The sequence below is a fragment of the Molothrus ater genome, chromosome 3 (genome assembly GCF_012460135.2).
Source record: "Molothrus ater isolate BHLD 08-10-18 breed brown headed cowbird chromosome 3, BPBGC_Mater_1.1, whole genome shotgun sequence".
NCBI lineage: Eukaryota > Metazoa > Chordata > Aves > Passeriformes > Icteridae > Molothrus > Molothrus ater.
Window position 1 is genome coordinate 11,660,695 of NC_050480.2, and position 21,824 is coordinate 11,682,518.

The 21,824-nt window shown below is 37.3% G+C and overlaps 1 protein-coding gene across 35 annotated transcripts in view; it reads left to right on the forward strand.

The window, feature by feature from the left end:
- Nucleotides 1–20,029, forward strand: part of NRXN1 (neurexin 1) — a 678,846-nt gene extending 658,817 nt beyond the window's left edge. For 22 of the 35 annotated variants that reach the window (XM_054514185.1, XM_054514193.1, XM_054514188.1 and 19 more), the window contains 2 exons: nucleotides 799–886; nucleotides 16,641–20,029. In XM_054514185.1, coding sequence (XP_054370160.1) covers nucleotides 799–886; nucleotides 16,641–16,948 — 396 coding nt within the window. In that variant the 3' untranslated portion in view covers nucleotides 16,949–20,029. The remainder of the gene's footprint in view (nucleotides 1–798; nucleotides 887–16,640) is intronic. The other 13 variants (XM_054514186.1, XM_054514194.1, XM_054514191.1 and 10 more) reach the window with 1 other exon arrangement.
- The last annotated feature ends 1,795 nt before the right edge of the window (nucleotides 20,030–21,824 follow it).

Genomic DNA, 21,824 nt, shown 5'->3' on the forward strand with positions numbered 1-21,824 from the left:
TTCCCCTGTTCATTTTTGAACTTTTGTGGTCTGTTTTACCATACATCCACCGGTTTGTCTCCTTTGTCTTGATCTATATAATTTCTTTATACAAAAAATTGTCCAAATGCATTTTGGCTCTGGGACCTAATCATAGCACTCATGCTGTGCTTCACTTATTTAAGAAAATAAGAGGTTTTCACTTATTTAAGAAAATACCATAATAATTTCTAGCATATATGCATTTATTATTGTTTTCTTTCCTTGAGTTTCTTTTCATTAAATAGTTTACAGCTCAGTGAGAGATATGTTTGCTTCTTTTCCTTTTTTCTTGACTCTACATCTGAGAAAGCAAGTGCAGTTAATGGAGAAAACATCACTACATTTATAATAGTTTTAACAGCTGCACTGCAGGCAGTTCATTATTTTGCCTTGTATTTTAATGCCCTCAGTGTTCTCAGTAATATCATAGTAGAGATATTGGAGATAAAGAGGGAAGACCAGCAGCCTCAATATACATATTCTGTCCTTCTACTTTCTGTCCTTATTACAAAAAAAAAAAAAATTAAAATGTGTAAGTACTCACACTGGATATCTAACGCAATTCTAAATCCTGACAAGTGCAAATTGAAAAGCAAAGTCCCATTAATACAGAGTTGGAGAGTGTCACTGCACCATTACACTTTAAGTCTGAAATGCTCTGGGCCTTGCATAAATTCCAAAAATAAAAGAAAAAAAAAGAAGAGACGTGCTGGTGAGAAACTTACAACGTGGTCAGCCAATTCAAGTACATCTATTTGACTCTTATTTTCTTTGCAGACTTCAGATGACATCCTGGTGGCCTCGGCTGAATGTCCTAGCGATGATGAGGACATCGATCCCTGTGAGCCGAGCTCAGGTGGGTTAGGTTAGTCAACTTTTTTTATTACTTTCTTTTCTTTCATATTTGCATGCCCCAGTCCCCAGAGACCCAGCTAGCAGGACAGTCCTTTTGTGCATGGCAAGGAGAGGTTGAATTGGGCCCTTTCTACACGTGGGGGTGTTAGCAGAGAGGAAGAGTCAGATCCAAGACATCAGATGGGAGCACATGTCATGGCCTGAGCAAAGTTATGGCTTGGCTGAGGACCTGAGGCTGGACTAGGAAGGGCATTCTAGGGCCTTTGCAACTGTGTAGTGATAAAGAAAGTGCAGCTTCATTTAGCAGGAAGGTATTGCTATTGTTTGTGCCTCAAGCATTGCCCTCAATAAGATAAAAATATCATATTGAAAATGTCATGTTATGTCATGGAATCGTAGAATGGCCTGGGTTGGAAGGGACCTTAAAGATCATCTAGTTCCATCCTCCTGTGTGGTCAAGGACACTTTTCACTAGACCAGGTTGCTCAAGACTCCATCCAACCTGGCCCTGAGCACTTCCAGGGATGGGACATCCACAGCTTCTCTGGCAAACCTGTTCCAATGCCTCACCAGCCCTCACAGGGAAGAATTCTTTCCTAATATCTAATCTAAACCTAGTGTACTTCAGTTTGAATCCATTTCTCTATGTCCTGTCAGGTCCTGTAAAAAGTCCCTCTCCATTTTTCTTATAGGCTGCCTTCATGCACTGGAAGATAGGGTTGAATTTATTTTTACTTCTGTTAGTGGCATGAAATTTTGTGTACATAGATAAAGCCTGAAGACATAGACTACAACAGTCTCAAATTTCATTTCTTTTTTTTGACAAGACAAGCCTATTCAGAGTGTATGTTTTAGTTGTAACCAGAAACAAGATATTTTGATATTCTAGTATTTGCCATGAAACAAAAAATTGATAGTGTTTTGGCCATGTATTTCCTATTCTGCTGAATAGTGGAGATTTGGTAGTAATTCTCTGTGAAATAATGGGAAAACTTGGGTTGGAAGAAGTCTTTAACTATATCTAGTCCCAAACCCCTGCCATGGGCAGGATCACCTGCCACTAGACCTGGTTGCTCAAAACCCCATCCAGCTTGGCCTTGGACACTTCAGGGGATGGAGCACCCACAACTTCTGTGGGCAATCTGTTCCAAAGGTTCAATTATCCTCAATTAGGTTTAGTTAAATACTATGTACCATCTCTAAAAATCCCAACGTTTATCATTGAAGTGAAAGGACTGCAAAACTTCCTATGCTTTAAAATAATCTTAGATAGTTCAATGAATTATTCCTGCTTCTTTGTTGGTTTGGTTTAGGTTTTATATTTCCTGAGTGAACAGCCATATAGATATATCTCAGTTTTCCTTAGAATTTTCCCCAGAATTCCCTTGAATTCTGTGCTGTTTGGTAGCACACCCACTGCTAGTTGTCTCTGGTAATTTGGTAATCTTTGGTGCTTGCTACTTCACTTAATAGTAAAAGAATTAAGATCTATTTGCTGTGCAGTAACATATTTAGCTTGAGTAGAAATCAATTTAATTTTAGATTAATATATTCATGCAAATAGCAACTAAGAGCCATCTTAGTATGATGCCAAAATCTGGGGCAGAAGAAACGTCTATATAGCCCTAAGACAAATTAAATTTTTCTTCATATGCAAATGCATGGTTCCTATTTTAAGTCACAAAACTTGATACCCACATGCAAGAATTATTTACTTAAACTGAAGTAAAGGCATATATGACTTGTCTTAGTGTCTGGCAGATCTGCAGGATGGCACTTGAGCCCTTCCAAGAACCAATTTACAGATTTGATGATGATACTTCAAGATAATTTTCTTTTGTTTTACAATTAAAGGATTTCAGGTTAATTTTCAAAATTCCATTAAATTGAATGATTGTTCTTAAAACTGAGTAGCAACAGTTACACTCACACAGTTTTGTACCTCTTAGGGAGATATTTCAGTCACAGAAGTCTCAGACATTTGGATCAAGATATTCAGGGATATTTGTTTTTCCTGCACCTTCATTCTCGTTTACAAATTCTTGAGTTAAGCAAGACTGTCCTGTCCAGTATGAGTCAGTGCAGAAGCTCTTATGACTCTGAGCTCATTCATGCCAGTTGCTGTAGTTAACTCAGGCAGTGCTGTTCAGTAGACAAATTGACATTTAAGGGGGTGTTATTTTATTTTATAAGGTAATTTTAAAGCAATATATTGGTTACATAGCACTAAATAATTTTCCAAATCACCTGGGTATTAAAGCTGTATTTATATTTTCTCAGGCTTACAGCTCACTGAAAGCCAATGAAATTTTAGAATAATCCTTCTCTGAGGTAATTTGAGCTCTGAGGCTGCAATGTTTGGTAGTCCTGAGCCATGCAGAGTCATTTAGCTGGTGGGTGCAAGAATGGGAGAGGTGAAATGAAACTTTCTGACAGCTTATTTTTTCTATCCAAGATATGGTTCAGGAAAGGGATGTGAATGTTAGTTTTTCAGCAAGAAATTTTCATTAGCTTTACATGCTGGTGTTCAGCTTTCCTGTTTTATCTTAGCATTCATCACATAGCTACACTCCTCATTTTTGTTTATTTGAGAACAGTTTTACTGTTTCATTTGTCAGATCCCAACTGCTACTGCTTTTTTAAAAAAAAACTTTGGATTGGCACAGGAATTATGTTCTGCATAATCTCAATTGTCTGGATTATTTTATTTGTCATTCTTCTCATCAAAATGTCATTCATCCTCCCACTCTCAACTTTTAAAAGCTGTTAATTTTCCTTCATCAGCCTTGTCATTTTATCATACTTGAAAATACCTGAGCCAAAGGGGTTACTGAAGTTGTAACTTCTGGCATATCAGTCTCTCTGTTTTAGTCTTAGTCACTTAGTGTTATGAATAACCCTTTTCCATGAATAGTCAGGTAGGCATTGCTCAATCTCCATAATACTGCAGTCTCCATGTGGATTTGAGCTGCTCTGAACACTAGGCTGGAATTCAAGGAGAGAAGCACAGTGCTGTCGGCAGTGAGTCTGATGATTGTTTTTCTTTTCAGTTGGAATAGGAGATACAGAAGGATATGTCCCTCCATTTAAAATATCCCCATGGTTCAGTTCAGCTTTTTCCCCTTAACCCTTTTCACAAACCAGATTGGCTTCTCTACAGCTACTCCTCAACATCCTCACTAATGATGGTGAAACTTACCTATCCTGACAAGTAATTCTAGGAGGCTGAAAATGCAATGATTAGGGCTGTTTTACTTTTGTGTTTTCACTTCAGAGGCTGTAGTCTGGGATTCTTCAGCAAAGGAATCCATCTCATGGCAAGAGATGATGCGCTCAGGGCTGTGTGGTCAACACTTTTCTACCAGGAATTCAATCAAGGGATGGCCAAAGCCCATGCAGTTATATTAACAGAGCCATAACTCAATATTTCTGGTATGACTGGCCATAATATGCCTGTTTCTAAGCAATGTTCTCAGCTCCAAATGAGAGCCTATTCAACAAACAGTTTGAATATGGTACGCCTATATCTCATAGAAAATACTGCTTATCCAGATTTTACTAATTAGTGAGATTTATGCATAAAATAGGGCTTTTTTCCTAGTACAAATATGTTGCAGTTTGTAGTGGCTAACAAGTCCCACTCTGCCACCACCAGCTTTGCTTTCTGTGCACCTGTCTGCTAAATAATAAATGGAAAGATGCAATTTGCCACAAATTTCATATAGGACATAAAAATGTAAACCCGATTAGGAGCTGCTGAGCAGCAATCCCATCATCTTGTCTGGAACATAAAGTCACAGAAATTATAATTGCAGATTTCATTGTGGTATACAAACTGCTAAATGTGCCATAATTGGATGAAGTCATAACAAATTTATTAGCATGCAAAACTTAGTCAACATAGTTTTTTTGCAGTATGTTTTGTGTAGTAAGGCAACAAGTATTGCTTTCACAGTCTCTCCACCTTCCCCTAAATACCAGCAACAACATGAATATTGAGGATGATGATAATAATAATAATAATAAAAAAACAGTTTATATGTCCTTAACTTCATGTTATGGAGGACATAATAAAAACTTTTCATTTTGTAGACAAGTTACAATAAAATTTAGTGGTAACCTATCAAAAAAAAAAAAAAGAATCTGGGACAATTTACTGATTTTACATGAGGAGTTATAAAACTGCAGGTGGACAAATTGCCATTCTTCACATCAGGACTGCTGTTCCAGCCGTGCTGAGCTCTGTATAGAGCTCTGATTTCTGCTGAGTTTCAGTGAGCATTTGTGCTACACAGCTTATTTGTTCCAGTTACTCTGGGCTGGTATTTTATTTGTTAGCTATTATCTAACCACTTCTGTAGCTATTGAAATGTTCCAAAAGGCAGAGAGGTCTGAGCTGGGTCAAATGAAGTGAAATGACTGAGTTTAATGGCAGGGAAATCTCAACCAGGAAAAAAGTCTTACAGTTTTAGACAAACACACAAACAGTTCTTTTTCTGCAAATGAATTTTAAATCTTTCTCAAATTTGTGACTCAAAAGAGGTTTAAGCTCACAATTAGGTTGAAAGCTTTTCTTACAGCCCCAGCTGAAATGGGATAAGTAGAGGTTTTGGTGGTCTTAAAGTCAGTATATTCACTGGTATTGGGAATTTTAGCAGAAGGTAACCTTCAAAGTGAAAGAGGGCTTTTTCTTCAGGTTCAAACAAGTGTCTTTCAACCAGTGGAACTCCACATGTTGCAACCAAAAAAAAACCACTCCTTCATCTCTTGATCTGGCAGTTTTTGGCTTCCACTTCCCAGGGCAATGTTTGATTGGTGGCAGATCTTGTCCTTTTCCATTCTGTGGATAAAAAGGACAGAGTTCAGTCAGGTATGGTAGCTAGTAGCACTGATTAGCTTTCTTAACCCTAATTCTTTATTCAGAGGGATAAATGAAGTAATTTATTTTCCTATATTATTAGGAAAGAATGGCTAATAGGATAGGCGCTTCTGGACTGATCTTTGAGCATGTTTTTAATTTTTCCTATATATTGACCAGACTAATTGCATTGCAGAAAACAACTGGCGACATCCAGAAATCTCCAAAGCACCAGTTCAGCCTAGAGAGTGAACAAGCCACTGCTGCAGATGACTCTTAGAGAGCAGTCACGGCTTTGGGGAAGGCTTAATCCTGTGAGCAGAACAGTGTGGGGCTTTACATGCAAACTTCTTCCTACACACATGTCCTCTTCTCTGTGACAGCATGCTGGACAGATGAGATGGCTCAGAACCCTGTATTCTCAGCCACCCTGTGATGGTTTAGGTTTGGTCCCACCATTGATACCTTTTTTTCTAACAGGCAGAGCTGTGAAATATGGATTTGTGAGTGTTTTATGCTCATTACTAGAAGTTTTGCTTTCTTTTCCTGTCATGAATTACTGCACTGTATTCCTGGTGCATCTGGCAGCAAGATAACATTGCAGTAGGAGGTGAAGTGACTCCTATAATTTATACATCACTGCAAGTGCCCTGTTTAATGCTCTTCATGGAATTCATTGTGCAAGAAGCTGAAACAAAGAAAAATAAAATTACAGTTAGTTCATAGGGTTACTGTGTTCATTATGGCTTGAGACATAAAGGGAATATTTGTGCCTCAGTCCAATTATCCTGTAGTTCTATATGCATTTCCAGTGCCAGAAAGATCACTGGGTTGTCTTGAATTAGACTTTTAAAGTGCTTAGATGTGATACACATAGTCATCTCTGTATAAGCTACTACAGGGTGAAAATTATGCTATATTTACAAACTTTCCAAGTGTTAGCACTTACCATGGCTATGCAAAAAAGAACTGAGGGGATTAAGATATAGATTAATCTTCCTTCAATTAAAGATAAAACACTTTTAAAGCTTATTTAATTTTTTCTAAATAAATCATAAAGCCTTCTCCAGAGGAACAGAAAGTAAATGCTTCAGTTTTTCAAATTATTTTATTGTTAACTGAACTACTTCTTTGTCAACAGGCTGAGGTCCTAGTGCCTGTCATAGTGAATTACAAATATGGCATTTCTAATTTGAATTTGATCAAAAAGATTTTTTTTCCTAATTATCTGAAGAAGTGAGGTTAAAAATCATGATTGATCCATTGTGCCACTCTTTGCCAGCCATGCCATTGAAACTTGGGAATACTGAGTAGAACTTCTAGCCACTCCTTGGGATTTTCATACATTCCTAGTGTCAGACAGAGGAATATAGATGGATACAGGGGAGGTGGCGTTTTCCCTGCACACAGTGGTTTTCTGGCAGGGCAATACCAGCAGCTCAGTGTTCTCTGTGGTAAGAAATATTGACAGCAGACTGCTGTAAATCACACCAGGCTCTGTTAAGTCACACAAAAGCCTCTCCGCCGGTGCGTAAATGATGAACGGTTTTCCTCGGGTGCGAACTATGAGGGTGCATTCATATCCCATGCATATCCTTGCTAAAGCTGGGTCTTCTCACTTCTATCAAACATAGAACAGTTAAATAAGAATGGCTGCTGAGGTTTAATCCCAGCTAGCAAACATTCAGGGTTCAAACACTGGCGTTATTATTTGTGTGGAAACACAAATCTTGATTTCATGCTTCAGACATACACGGACAATGCGAAGAGGCAACTCTTGTGCAGAGAAATTTTCTAAGTGGCAGTTGTTAGTCCTGCTGTTACATGCTCAGTGGTTTGGAGTTAGACATCTCCACAGAACGGGCAAAACTGAGTGGCAACATTTTGAGTAGTTCCAAGAAATGTTCTCTTTATGAACAATAATTCAATAAAAATGGGCAGGTTACTCAATGTGCCTGAAGGAGTGTCCAAAGAAAGAGGGGTCTGTTATTTTTCTTTCTTTTAAAGATGTAAAAGACAGCTAGTGAGTCAGTTCTGAAGGTATTTGCAGGCAAAGCTGCAGCACAAGATGCTGCTGTGATACCAGGACTGGAGAAGCAAACCAGGCCCTCCACATCACCCATTCACAAATCCACTGACTTCAGTGGAATTCCTTCGATTTTTCAGTACTAGGAATTTCCCCAGATATTTCAGTGATATGTCCATGAATATCACATCCTTTAATTCAAATTAATTGAGGACTTACTTTCCTGATTTTCTCTAGAAAATTTGGAGGAGTTACTGTTGCTTGTATATGAACAGTTGCTTGGCCTATTCTTTTTTGATATTCTCCAAAAAAGAACCTGTCTTACAGATAAGGTATTCCATAGACCTTAAAAATTAATTGTCTTTGAATGCAGTTGCTTTGTCTGAAAGGCAAAAATGAAATTAGATCTATATCCATGCTCTCTTCAATAAAGCAGACATGGCTTTCAAGCCTGGTATTCAAATTTTTCAGTAATAAAACACATTAAGCTCCAGTGGCTGTGCATGTGTCATTAGTAAATGAAAATAGGTTCTAGACAGTTCTAAATCTTTTGTTATTCTTTGTTAGCCACAGAAATAAGGTGTTCTTTGACACCCTCCACTATGAGAAGTTTCCACCATTTTCAAAAACAGTGTAGATCTTTTTAATCTGGAAACAGAGAGTCACTGAATTGAAAAACAGCCTGTAAAACACATTATATTTACTGAAAACAATGAAATAAGGCCAAATATAGATTATGTGTACTTTCAAAAACATTTTCTACAGGTGAACTTCACACTCTGGAGGAAAAATGCAGAAAATAAGTGAGATAATTGTAAAATGGAGGTTTTCAGAAACAGGCAAGTAGTTTATTGACTTGACTGAGACTCTTTTTTCTAATTCAATAAGGAATTTTGGAAAGAGAGAGGATTTACTTACAAAAGGATGAAGTAAGAGATGATTGAATCTAGAACAAGTTCCATTAATTTTCATGTTGATCTGTTTAAAAAAATCATAAATTAAAGTGTATAATCCTAAAAATTTGTCCTTTAAATCAAGTTTAAAGTTAGGATCAAGAGTGTACATAGACTGTTTAATAAATGAATGAGTTCTAGTTTGTTTGAAATTAGTCCTTGTGTTACTGGTGCCTTGATTGATGAAACCTCATTGTTTTCCTTGAGCTACACTTAATTCTGATTTTATTTGCTACCTCTAGTGCTTATATTTTCTTGCAGACAGTGGACACTATACTGAAACTGTTTTCTGTAGCTTTGTAATGCATATGCATTGAATTTCTTCTTTTTGTGAAGGAAACTCACTTTTTCACAGTACTATTTTTCATGAGAAAGGTAGAAGAAAGGCAATATTTTGCAGAGGTAGGAGAAGGTTTATAGCCAAAATACTGGCCTGAATTAGCATTGTAATGCTCAGTTGCTATGCCAAGGCTTTCTCAGATCAAACTTGAGCAATAAGATGTTAAATCAGGTCTTTAAAACTCTACAGGAAATTTCTAATACCTGATAAATTCAGTTAATATGACGTTCTAAAGTAGTTGGTGCCTGCCAGCATCAAGTTCTCCAACCAGTAACCATCATACCAGACTGCTGGCAGTGAACTGGTTTGCTGACCCTCTGCCAGACAAGGGAAACAAGAACAAACTGTAAACTTGCTGATGTTTTCTAGCAGCCATAAGCCAGTGTGAGCACCCATTAGCTCTTGCCCACCTAGTACTAAGGATGCTGCTAGTAATTTTCAACCCCTTTCTCACAGCTAATTTAAACCTGTGCCAGAAGCACTGGGATATTGTGGTGTGTGAGTTGTGTCATTTGACAGCCTGCAAAGTGGTAGGAGAATGCTGACAAGTTTGAGAACTAGGTATTCTCCAAGCATGTTGCTCATAAATGGAAGCAGGAAAAATTCAAGGCAAAAGTAACCTATAATGAGGGTGCACGTACCTGAAATAGTCTAACCTTAGGCTATCTCCTTCTGACTATATAAAGAACTGAATGAAACACCTTCTTCTGCTGTGTTGACATGCTATTCTATATAGGTTTCAAAACCAGCACTTCTCCTGAGGTTAAGGGCTATGGTCTAGATCTGGGACTTTGATGGTTTAAATGTGAACTGGCTTAAACAGTAGCTAGCTTCAGATCTAGAATACATCATATGTTGTGAATGTACCCTTTAAAAAGTTTCAGAAAAGGGAAAAATGAAAGATTAAAGAAGTGAGAACACAAGAATTATATTCTGAAATGAAACAAAGCTTTATAGATATCTCAAACTTTTTTCCCTTGTGCCAACATCAGAGACACCAGAATTGTTTTATAGACTATGATGAGAAAAGCAAAGAAAAACAAGGCAGTCTTATTAATTTTAATAATTGTATCAGGAGAAAAAGAACATTAATTACATCAAATGTAACTTATATCCATCCTGAGTTCCATTTGTCTTTATCTTCCCATTCCCAGAGAAGCATATATGGTTTAGGCAGTGATAGGATTCAGGCTGAACAAGTGTAGCTGCTGAATCTGAGCCTTTGGGTAGCAGGAGTAGCTCAGTATTTATAGCAGCTGCACCCCCAGTGTGTGTGCAAGGATATTCTGGATGTCTTGAAAGCCTGGCCCCTTCTTCTTCTCCCAGGCATATTATCAGCTTTGTCAGTAATGGGTCTGACTTGATGACAGTGCTTGGAACAAATTGAATGCTGTGCTTTCTGCTTCAACATTCAAGCCATATATATATATATATATATATATATAATGTTTGTGGCATAGACATTTATCTCTTCATGTAGTAGCTGCTTAGTGAAGGAGGAAAATCAGGGAATCACCCACAGTTGTGAGATGAATGTGGGTGTCTGCACCTCCAGCTCATTTCATGAGCAAGGATCATTCCACGCTCTGCAGGCCAAGCCAGCAGATTCCTCATGCTTTACAACTACATTTTGGTATTCTGCTCAAAACTGGTTCCTAGATAAGGAGGCTTGGAATTTTTTGCCTTTTTTTAAAAACGAGATGACAATGTTAAAAATAGCAAGCAATGAAACCTTGATCTGGCAAAGCTCATAGCAAAACTTTTCCTGAAGTCAGTGGAGCCCAAATGTCACAGTTTTGGTTCAATGCAGCCAATCTTACTGTTAGCTGCCACCAAAAATTTATGTTTCCAGTGCCCCTGCTCTTTTCTTGTTTTAACACTGAGTCTTCAGGAAGCAGGAGCAGCATGCAACTCACTGAGCAAATGATCCCAGTTCAGCTGTCTGAACTGGTGGTCCAGAGTTGCAGCAGCTTAGGTCTAGATTGAAAACATGCTGTCAGAAGTGTAATATTTCTCTTTTGTCTTCCTTATGTTATCTTATTTGCAAAATCTTCCCTCCCTGCCCACTTAGGAATACTTCAATTTAAAATACAGACTAACTACTGACTCTGCTAGTCAGTCAAAACTTCTGAAACAAAGTACCAAGTTACCAAAGATTTCTCAGAATACGCACAAAACCAGGAAAATAACTTCACATAGAAAATAAATAACGAGAGATACAAAGCTGAATGACAAATATAGAAGTGGGGAGAGGTAGGACACCTGGAGTGGTAAGAGAAGATAGAATCCTTATTTGGAGAGAAGGAATACTAAAAGAGAAGCAATGCAACTGAAATGTTAAAATATAATAATAAAAAGGGCAAAACCACAGGGATGAAGGCTGTTAAAAACATTAAGTGATATATTGGTTTACATTCTCGATTTTGGCTAAAATTAAATTTAGTTTTGTGGAAAATATTTTCACAAAACCTTCTTATAAAACTGTGAAATAGTCCCTCCAGCTCTGCAAAACATAGTAACTCCTAAACCCCACTGATGTGGTATGCTGCATCAATTGGCACTGTACAACCAACTATCCTATCTCCCTTTAGACTTGTGATGACATTTTAAAAGGTTGAGAAAACAACCTTCCACCTCTCAGCCACAGGGGAAAAAGAAGTTACTTGCAAAACCTGCAGTGCTAAGGAGCTGGCAGGATTTGTAAATGATTTGAAGTCGATATATGACAAATCATTACACTTGGAAATCAGCACTCTGCTCAGTGCAGAGAGAATGTTTAGCTCCTTAGCAAACCAATCTTTTTAGCTGTGGATGCTGTTCCACTGATGGACTATTTTTATAACAAGCTAAGTTAGTTGATGTCACTTTACAGGTATCTTAAGGCATTATATCCTAGGTTTGCACACCAAAGAGTAGAACAGATACCTTAAAAATTTTCCTTTGAACACAAGTCTACAGCAGACCTTCATGCTGGTTTTGAAGCTGGGCTGCATCTACCCCAGTTCTGCAGGGGAAGTGCTGGGCTTTGTTTTTCAGAGGTGCTGAATTTGCAGCGAGCTCAGAAACCAGCTCACCAGAATCCAACAATGCTGCAGAAAATCGACCACAAACAGGTCTGCAATGACAGCACACAGAGTGAAAATTAATATGTGTCCCGTAAATAATTGCCTTCATGCCTCATTGCAAATGCAGTAGTTAAACATTTCTGTCTTGTGAGTAATTTCCTATTCACAGTTTGTGGGAAGGCATAAATGTAAAGAAAACAGGTGTGGTGTCCTTTTGTCTTTTTTTGTTTTGTTTTGTTTTTCAATCTGCTAATTTCAATTCACAAACACCATGGGAACCTGCAATTCCAATTTTCTTTTCACAGTATTAATGAAAACTGGGCACTGAAAATAGTTAGATTTCTTTCCCTCTAAATCTTAAACCACTTAGAAATACAGTCAAGAATAATAACTTTCTAATCCATTATTACACAATGTAAAACTGCTCAATTGCTATTATTTCATGCAAAGATTTTCATAAGTGGTAGAAGAGGCTTTTAGAACTCAGTTTCTTCTAAGCTGGTCTTTGAGGCAGTACAAAAATGCTGGTTGTGTGCTGTTGAGAGGAAGAGCTGTGCATCAGAGAAGTTGTTTTAAGGAGGAATTCTTGCACCACAAGATGACAATCATTTCCTCTCACTGTTATGGCAAGGTTTGAGCATATTTACTGCCTTTATGATTTTGTCTTGTTCCTAATCAAACCAACCTCAATTTATTGTTTTAATAAATAGATAGTTTCAGGGTTTGGGCTTTGGGTATATTTTTGAGACAACTGTTTACTCTTAAAATCAGAATAATATTTTATGTAATTTTATCTTAACATACTCCAATGAGGTATTTCAGTTCTCATTTACAGTAAGATGTCTAGGATGAAGTTAATATCTTTTTCATGCTGCAGACACTAAGAGTGACTGCAGCTGAGTAGCAGACAAGGTTACCTGCAGACACACCTCTGCTGATGTGCCAGGAGCCAATGGCTCTGCCTGGTCCAGCTACCAAGATGCTGGGATGAAAACTGCATCCAGTGTTTCCCAAAGAGCTGGGAAGCAAAGAGCACGATTTCTGTAAATTTACAATCTTCATTTGCTCTCCACTGACATCATCTTCCATCCCTTGCAATCGTTCCTGTCTTGCAGGGGAAAAAAATATAGGTAAATTCCCCTTGGAATTGACTCCAGTCTTAGTCAAACAAAGGTATTGCTTAAATAGAAGGCAGCTGTTTCAGCAATGTTAGGGATGTGGAATTATTTATTTATATAGATTTCAGAAGAAATTAAGGTTGGCTTTTTTCCAGTGGCCCTGTCCTCCCTGTCTCAGAATAGGACTCTTGCTGTGTTGTGTACTCCATTAGCTGTTCCTATATAGTATGGTCACAGAGAAATCTATGTACTTTGTAAAACTTTTCTATTTCCTCCTCCTTCATTTGTCTGGAGAGGCCCTACTAGGTTAAAAGCATATTTTAATGTAAATGGAACAAAAATAGCAAGTCCTTTTCCTTGCTGAATTTCTCCTTTTCCAGATGTCCAAACAAATGCAACAACAGATGCTTTGAAATGTTATAAGTTTAAATAACATCAGTGTAGTTGGTTGAATATTTCTCAGGCAGATGGGTTAAATGAGACAATTGTGAAAACATTCTTAAAATAAAAGGTAGTCATCAGGTGAGAGGCAGGAATTTAGGTAACATTGAAAAATATACCTTAGATGTTTCTTTTAGGTTGCAATATTAGAATGTTTTCCTCTGAGCAAGCTGTTAACTGTCATTTAGTAGGCATTAATTGTGAAGTTAGTTGACAGGATTTGGCCCAAATGTATGTCTCTTAAAGGGGAAGAGCAGCTGTTAATCCACCAGGTATTGACAGTGTATTCAGTGGCTTCTATTATTTCTCAGACAGAAATTAATTTCCTGAAATCACATACAGTAAGATAAGACTCTGTCTCATTTTCACTCACTATGGAAATACTCAGTCTTTGTTCTGCACACAATGCGTTGTCGCTTGTAAAACAGTAAATGACACCCTAGGTGTAAAAGAATTTCCATTTCTACAATAGCTACAGTGAACAAACAGGATCTAAACCAGTCACTGACTACTTTGGAGCAGGGCACCTTTCTTAGTAGGGTGGCATCTGCCCTGAAATGACAAAAATATCTTAAAACCTTCAAGATCTCTTGTGTCGCCATAGAAAGTACCAACTGCACCAACTCAAAACAAGTAAGAACTTTCAGAAGGATACAAAAAGTTAAAATACTATTTGATATGTTTTTGGGGTTTTTTTTAATTTTACAGTTTTCCCTCTGTTCTTTCAGCTGAACAAAATGTCAGCTTCTTTAAACCTGTTTGAAATAACTGCCAGGAGGAAGTGTTTCAGCAGTAAGAACACAGATCCCCAGTAAGTAAAGGATAGGTAATACCAGAGTGGAGAAGGAACTTATTCTTTTGGGGAGTTGTGGCTTTTTTGCTACGTTTTATTATTCATAGGCCAATTGTAGATGTCTGTAGCTGGTGGCTGCTTTCAATTCTGGTAGTCCAAACTTGTTGCAATTTTTTGGCCAGTATTGATATTTTGACTGGCATTACCTTTAATGTAGCATCCTTAAAATCATCCTCTTCCTATTATGCCTTTATAGTGCTTAAAAAAGTGACTATGGAGCATAGTGTGCTCTTGTGGACTTTGAGCAAGACACTTTTCTAACACACCTCAGAACAATGCTACCCGTAGGCACACCCTGACAAAGTTAACATCATGAATATATTGTAAAGCTAGCATTTAGTACTTTAGTTAGCATCTATATTTTACTGATTGAATTTTTAGCCATGCATAATGATGCATAAATGCAGTTTCTCCAAGCCAGCCTGGCTCTCCTGAGTTCAGCCAAGGCTGGCAGTGCTGAGGATACACAGCCTCCCAGAAGTTTGGAAATGCTGGTATAATCAGAGGAATACTGCAGAAACCCAGATAACTTCATTTCTGTCCATGACACTTGTTAGGCTAGAGAGGATCCATCTCAGCTATCATCACTCTAAGTGATTCTATCCAAAAATCTGCCTCCCCTCCTGCTGCAAAATTCATCAAAGAAAGGAGATCATGGAAAACACAAAAGCACTGTGTGTGCTGAGAGCATTTAAACTAAAAATTCCTCCTGGAATTAGGAGGAATTTTCATTCCTCGTGGCTGTGCAAGGAGACAAAATATGCCAGACTACACAATAGTTCCTATGAAGAAGATTTTCCAGTGTGAAGACATAGGTCAGTTCTATTCATATCACAGCTGAAAAGACCAGAGTCTGGCCTCAGAGGTGGGTTCTTAGGAGGCTGAGTCCTTGCTCTGTGCAATCTGGAGGTTTTCTTGGGGCAGAAAGCAATCCTTAGAGGAGCATCTGATAATGGCATCAATGATGAAAAGATGGAATGGGGGAAGTGAGTGAAAAAGTGCTCTGAAGTGTAGCCATATCCAAGGAGGACTCCGAAGTAGAAAATAGGAGATAGGGTTGGATAGCTCTCTAAAAGCAATAAGAATAAATATAATTAATTTTAAAAAAGAAAAGAAAATATTAGAAGGAAAGGAGAAACTGAGAAGCTTGGTGAGGGAAGTGTACAGGAGAGCTGAGGATACCTTATTTGTAGTGAATTTATTGGCTGCTATCAGCCATTTTAATTTTTTTTTACCCTCCATTCTGTCTTATTGTCACTGCCTTCTCAATAAATAGTATGGTGTCACTTTTTGTTCCTTACAGAAAGAGAGGGAGAGAGAAAGGGAGAGGGAAATCCTTTCCTCTGAGATGTTCATGTCCTGCGTTTAAATTGTGGCACGTCTGTTATTTCAGATTATTTAGGCATTATTTGCTTAACAACACACTAGGACAAATTATACCCTTGAAGGCTAGAATGAGATGTTCTTTTCTGTCCTTTTACTTGTTTAAAAGCCTGAAAAAGGGATGGGCTGCAACCCTAACTGGTTTTGGACTAGTAGATGGGGAACCCTGATGTCTTGTGAAGGCTGACCTAGAACAGAGACTGGATGGAGCTAAGGAATAGGGATTTATTAGAAGGCCTCAAGAGATCCATCTTGGGCAGCACAGCCAAAAATGGCCAAAAAAAAATATGGACCACGTGTCACAGGGTCTCACACTTTTATAAGTTTTGGTCCATTAGCATTTTGAAGCTGATTGTCCAATTACAGCTTTAGGCCATAAAGTCCCATCCTTCTTGTTTTCTCTCTTCATTTCACCATTGTTTATGCTCTTGGGCATGAGATCTGGATAGGATGTCCTTGGGTCCCCAGCTAGAGAAGGAATTGTTTGGTCTACCTGCTCTGTGAAGAGAACTTACAATCCCCTAATATGAAGCCCAGACCCACACACTAAAGCAGAACAGAATCTGAAAAATTAAAAACCTAAAACCTGAGGCATCAGTGCATCTCTAGGCTGTCCTGGCCCATGGGTGCGGCTAGAAGGACGCGTGACGGTAGCAGCAGGCATGACTGACTCCTCCATGTCCAAACTCAAGGATAACCTCTCCTTTCTTTCCCTATCTACCCACAGCAAACCCCACCAGGGCAGGAGGAGGACGGGAGTACCCTGGCTCGTCCGAGGTGATCCGTGAATCCAGCAGCACGACGGGCATGGTGGTCGGGATCGTGGCGGCGGCGGCGCTGTGCATCCTCATCCTCCTGTATGCCATGTACAAGTACAGGAATCGAGACGAAGGCTCCTACCACGTGGACGAGAGTCGAAACTACATCAGTAACTCAGCACAATCCAACGGGGCTGTGATCAAGGAGAAGCAGCCCAACAGCGCTAAAAGTTCCAACAAAAACAAGAAAAATAAGGATAAGGAGTACTATGTCTGATCTCAACATCTAAAAGAACGCTTGTATAGAAATAGTCTTCATTTTATCTGAGACATAATACAAACTTATTTACTTTACTTTTTATGAAGCACATTCAAAAACAAACAAACAGAAAAGACAGGGAATGCAATCAGAAAGGAAAGACTGTTTTTAAAAACAAGCATTTCATGCTCTTGTTTTTCAGAAACAGGAGCTGATAAATTCCCTAACATCCACAGTGTTTTCATTTACTCTGCCTGTCTTTATGTTGCTGGAACGTTTCTGAAAGACAATGATGACACCACGCACTCATAAAGCAAGGAGTATTACTACAACATCGAGGCACAATATGAAAAAAAAATCAAATTTAAAAAAAAACAAAACAGGAAAAAAAAAAAGAAAAAAGAAGCTACCTATGATTCTGGATTTAGCCAAAGTGCTAGCGCTTTCTTGAGAAGTAAGTTAGTCTTATTGTCAGAGAAGACTGTCATTATATATGGTGACTCAACAAGCAAACATAAAGAGTTTGCCGTCTGGTGCAGTGAAGCAGTGATTGGAAACTTGCATTTTGAAACAAAGTGCTGGCTTTTCTGAAGACTTATGTAGAAATACTTTCAAAAAGCCCCTTTCTGGTTGTGAGGAAAATAGTATGGAGGCCTTATTTTCAAAAACAAAAACAAAAATCTGGAATATAAGGCACATTTCCACAAAAATATTAAAAAAAAAAAAGAAAAAAAAAAGAAAAACAAGAGGGCATAGATGCAATCATTGGGAAATTTTCATGCACGCTTAATATGTTATTACATATGTTTATATAAAAACACATCTATATGTGCTTTCTGGACTGTGATAAGTGATGTTTTATAGCCTGTTGTATAGAAAATGCAAACTATATCTGCTCTTCAGCCATTTTTGGTAAACTCAATGTTATAAGTGTTGCTAGGTATAGAGAGTTTTATGACATCTGGAGCAACAGACATTCTTCAGTTTTTTTGCAGCCATTATAAATTGTCCCAGACTTTTTCCCCTTTTTTTTTTTGATTTTTAATTTACAGTGTAGTGGTTATACAAAGGGGGATGTGTATGAATGTATATAAGAGTCAGCTAATTTTTTTCTTACCTGTACAGCTCTATTATGTTGCAATTAAGTTTCAGTAGTTTGTATGAAAGAAGTGGACTAGAAAGCAAAAATATATCTCTACTGTAATTTGTCTTCTCCCTCCTATCCCCATCTCTTGCTCCTGATATGCATCAATGAAGTTGATCAGAATGGCCAATTTTCCTAGAAATATACATTCATTAATTAGCAAAATATTTAGTGACTTAAACTGGCCTTTGGCTTCCAGTCAAAGCTTCACTATTGGAGAGCATGGTTTGCCTTACAGAAACCTTGTTCTTAGAAATTACGAGAATGATGAGTTTCTTGAGAATCTTAGGAAGTATCATATAGTGTTTATCTGGCATTCATATGAAGAACAGCTACTACAGCACTAGGTGGTAAAAGATCTAAAAATACCCATTGTAATTATCCAGGCTGATTCTATTGCAGAATTTATCCCTTTCTCCAAAAAGGAAATACTCTTGAGGTGCACGATAGTATTTTTCAATGGTGGGCATTTTGACATATGAAAAAGTATTTTTAGCTAAGTTGATTGTGTAGTATTGCAAGACATCATAACCAGACAGATATAAGTTCATTATGTTTTAAAGTGACACAGCTTATCTTGCATATATAAAACATTAATGCATTTTAGTTAAACACATGAAACGTAATGCTGTAATTTACACGTTAAGTTTGGAATTTTTTTCTAGTAATATTTCATTAGTTTCACAGCAATAAATCATAGCATAACATTTTATTTACACAGAAGTTCAAAGGGAATGCATTAGACAGAAAGAGGGTAGTTCAATAGAAATCAACCAAATCATCAGAAGGCCTCCTGGGAGGGATAGAGATATTCACACTTTACAGATAGGAAGGAGAAATTTAAAATTAGCTTTAAACAGCAGACACAAAACATTTTGTTGCGTGTTACTCACTGTAGCTGATGAAATAAAGTTGGGAACTGGTACAGCTATCTATCTGGGAGTCAGAGCACTTTAAAAATACATGTAGCTGACATGGAAACACCTCTCTTGAAGTTTGCCAACCACATCAAGGTGTGACATGTTGCATTTGTGAAACGACTTTTTATTTTCATTAGCATTTACGCAAAAAATGAAGGGAAAAAAACCACTCACAAAAACCACAAAATCCATCTGATGTTCATTTCTTAGATTGTTGTTCACCTGTGGCACTCATCATTTCTCCCACCTTTACAAGACAGCTGTACTCAGGGAATGGCAGGGGCAAGGGTGACTGGAGATCAAGAGACTTCAGCTGGAGGGGGGAAAGAAGTTGAAAGCCAGGTGGTGTTCAGATTTTAGTGCTTGAAGGTACCTAGAAGAACAAGAATTATCTGTTGACAGGAGACTGGGCATGACAGAATATGATTTGGGTGAGATGAAATGGTCTTTTCTGCTTGGTATTGATTGCATTAATGAAATAGCATTGTCAGGCCAATTTCCAGGCAGTTTGGTAGATCAATCTTTAACTAAATCCATACATCAAGGACAAAAAAAAAAAAAAAGATCTCCTACTATTAAAATAAGAAAACACAATTTTAACACTGTTTCTGAAGGTTCTCCTTTTTCCTCTTTAATTTCATAATTTAACAAAAAAATAAAAATTATGGATGTATCAGAAATGCCAGCAAGTGGATTTAAATTTTTTTTTAAAGCAGCAGCAACAAGAAACAGACATAAACCAACTACCTAACATAAAATTGGATCCTTTCTCTATAATAACCTAATTTGTTTGACTGAGATGGCTTCATTTCTATGACTGTATTGTGTTGCCTTTTTTAACAAAACACTAAATAACGTGTGAAACTTTCAACCCTAAGACATCAAAGAGAGGCCCAATGCCCCTAACCTTATAGTGCTTTCTGTGATAGATATTTACAATTTTTTTATTTGTTGCAAGGCCAATTTATTCATTATTGGAAATGCTAAGCAAGTGGAATTTACTGTTTTGTTAATAAAAATGTTTCTTAATACAAATGCTGTCTTGTTTCTTGTCTTGTTCTTAGGTTGTGAGTACCTGTTGATCCTGAGGCTGTGAAAAAAATTGGTAAATTGGTATCAAGTTACAAACATTCATGTCAGGAAAAAGTAACCTCAGAGCTCTTTATACATTTCAGTGAAAACCTTCAAGTCTTGTGTTCAACTGGCCCACTTAGAAAAGTATTAATAACATCAATTAATTGGTTTTTGCAGAGACTTGCTTAATTTGAAATATTCTAGTATTTTTTTTAATCAAAAAATTAAAACATGATGTTCTCTTCCCCATCTGTATGAAAAAAGAACTCTCCTTTTTGCCACTTTTTTGATTTCTGTAGTGGAAATAAGGTGGAGGAGGGTAAGGTAATGGGATGAAAAGTTAAAACATTTGTTAAAAGTGAAAACATTTTCTCTTGTCTAGAAGATGATTTAAAAATTAATGGGAAAATGAATGTATTTCAGGTCCTTAAAAACATTTCTAGATAATAATTACAAAATTTCAACCGGAGCTAATTCATTACATAAGTGCTTTCCTACTTAGCATGGCATTTAAATTCATGGGCAACTTCAAGAAAACATCTAATCCTATTGATTTAAGCAAGTGTCTAAGCTTGCCTAAATGTACTGCTGAATGGGGATGAAGTTAAGCTTTTGGATCTAAGCTCCAAATAGAATTTAATTTTGTATCATCTTAAATCACATCAGCAGCTTTTAGACTTCAGTGAGGTTTATTCATCTGCTTAATTACGTATAGACTGAAGTATTTTAGATAATTGAAGCTCAGGAATATCTGGAGAAAAACAGTCCCTATCTTCCATTGGTATAAAACACTTTGAAAGTTCTAAACTGCTTTATACTGAGATTAGGTCTTGTGAGTGTACTTAAATAAATACTGAATATTCCATTTAGGAAAATGCTTTATACACATTTGATGGAGCTATAACAATAGTGATTTTTGTCCTACTACTACTACTACAAAGAAAACCCCCAATCAAAACCAAAAACAATTCACATTTTATTATTTTTGTTCTACGATGTAGCTGTTGCTTTTTTTTTTTTTTAACATCTATACTGTGTATAATATTCCTTTTTTACATCTATACTGTGTATACTATTCCCGTTTACCAAAATCCTAATGGCCTCTCACTGCCTACATTATTCATCATTATCTGGACACTATAAGTGGTGGCCTCCATCATCAGTTACCACTGTGGTCAAGCAGTTAAAAAGCCTTTACAAGATGATGAAAAAAGAGAAAAAAACTAAACAACACCCCCAAATGTGACTTAGAATAAGGCAAATAAAGCTCACATAGGCTGCAAATGGCAACTGTGTTTGTTAATTCCTCCTATGTGACTTCTTTATAGTTCAATGAAGCAGTTTTAAATTGCGGTTCTGGATCTCATTTTCATTTTGATTATAGAAGTTTGCTTTTAAGTACAGTATAGGCCTGTTCAGAGGTGCTTAAAACTATTTTGCTGGGTCAGGCACTCTTGTCAGTATAATTTTATTTGAAATGCAGGCTATTTGGTTTATTTTAAAGCCCCCGCTTTTTTAAAATCCATAAGTATTTCAATATTAAAATGTTTCTGGCTCTCGTGGGAGTGGAGAGAAAGAGAAGTCCATGCTGCATTTAATTCAATTTATAAATTGATAAATGCTTGGGAATGATAAAACTGCTTGCCTGCCAGCCTCTGATTCATCTGGATGGACTGCAAGTGATTTGGTTGGTCACTGCTCTTCATGAAACCAGAAGCATCCCCCATGCGTTAAGCTTTGAACCAGAAATTCCAGA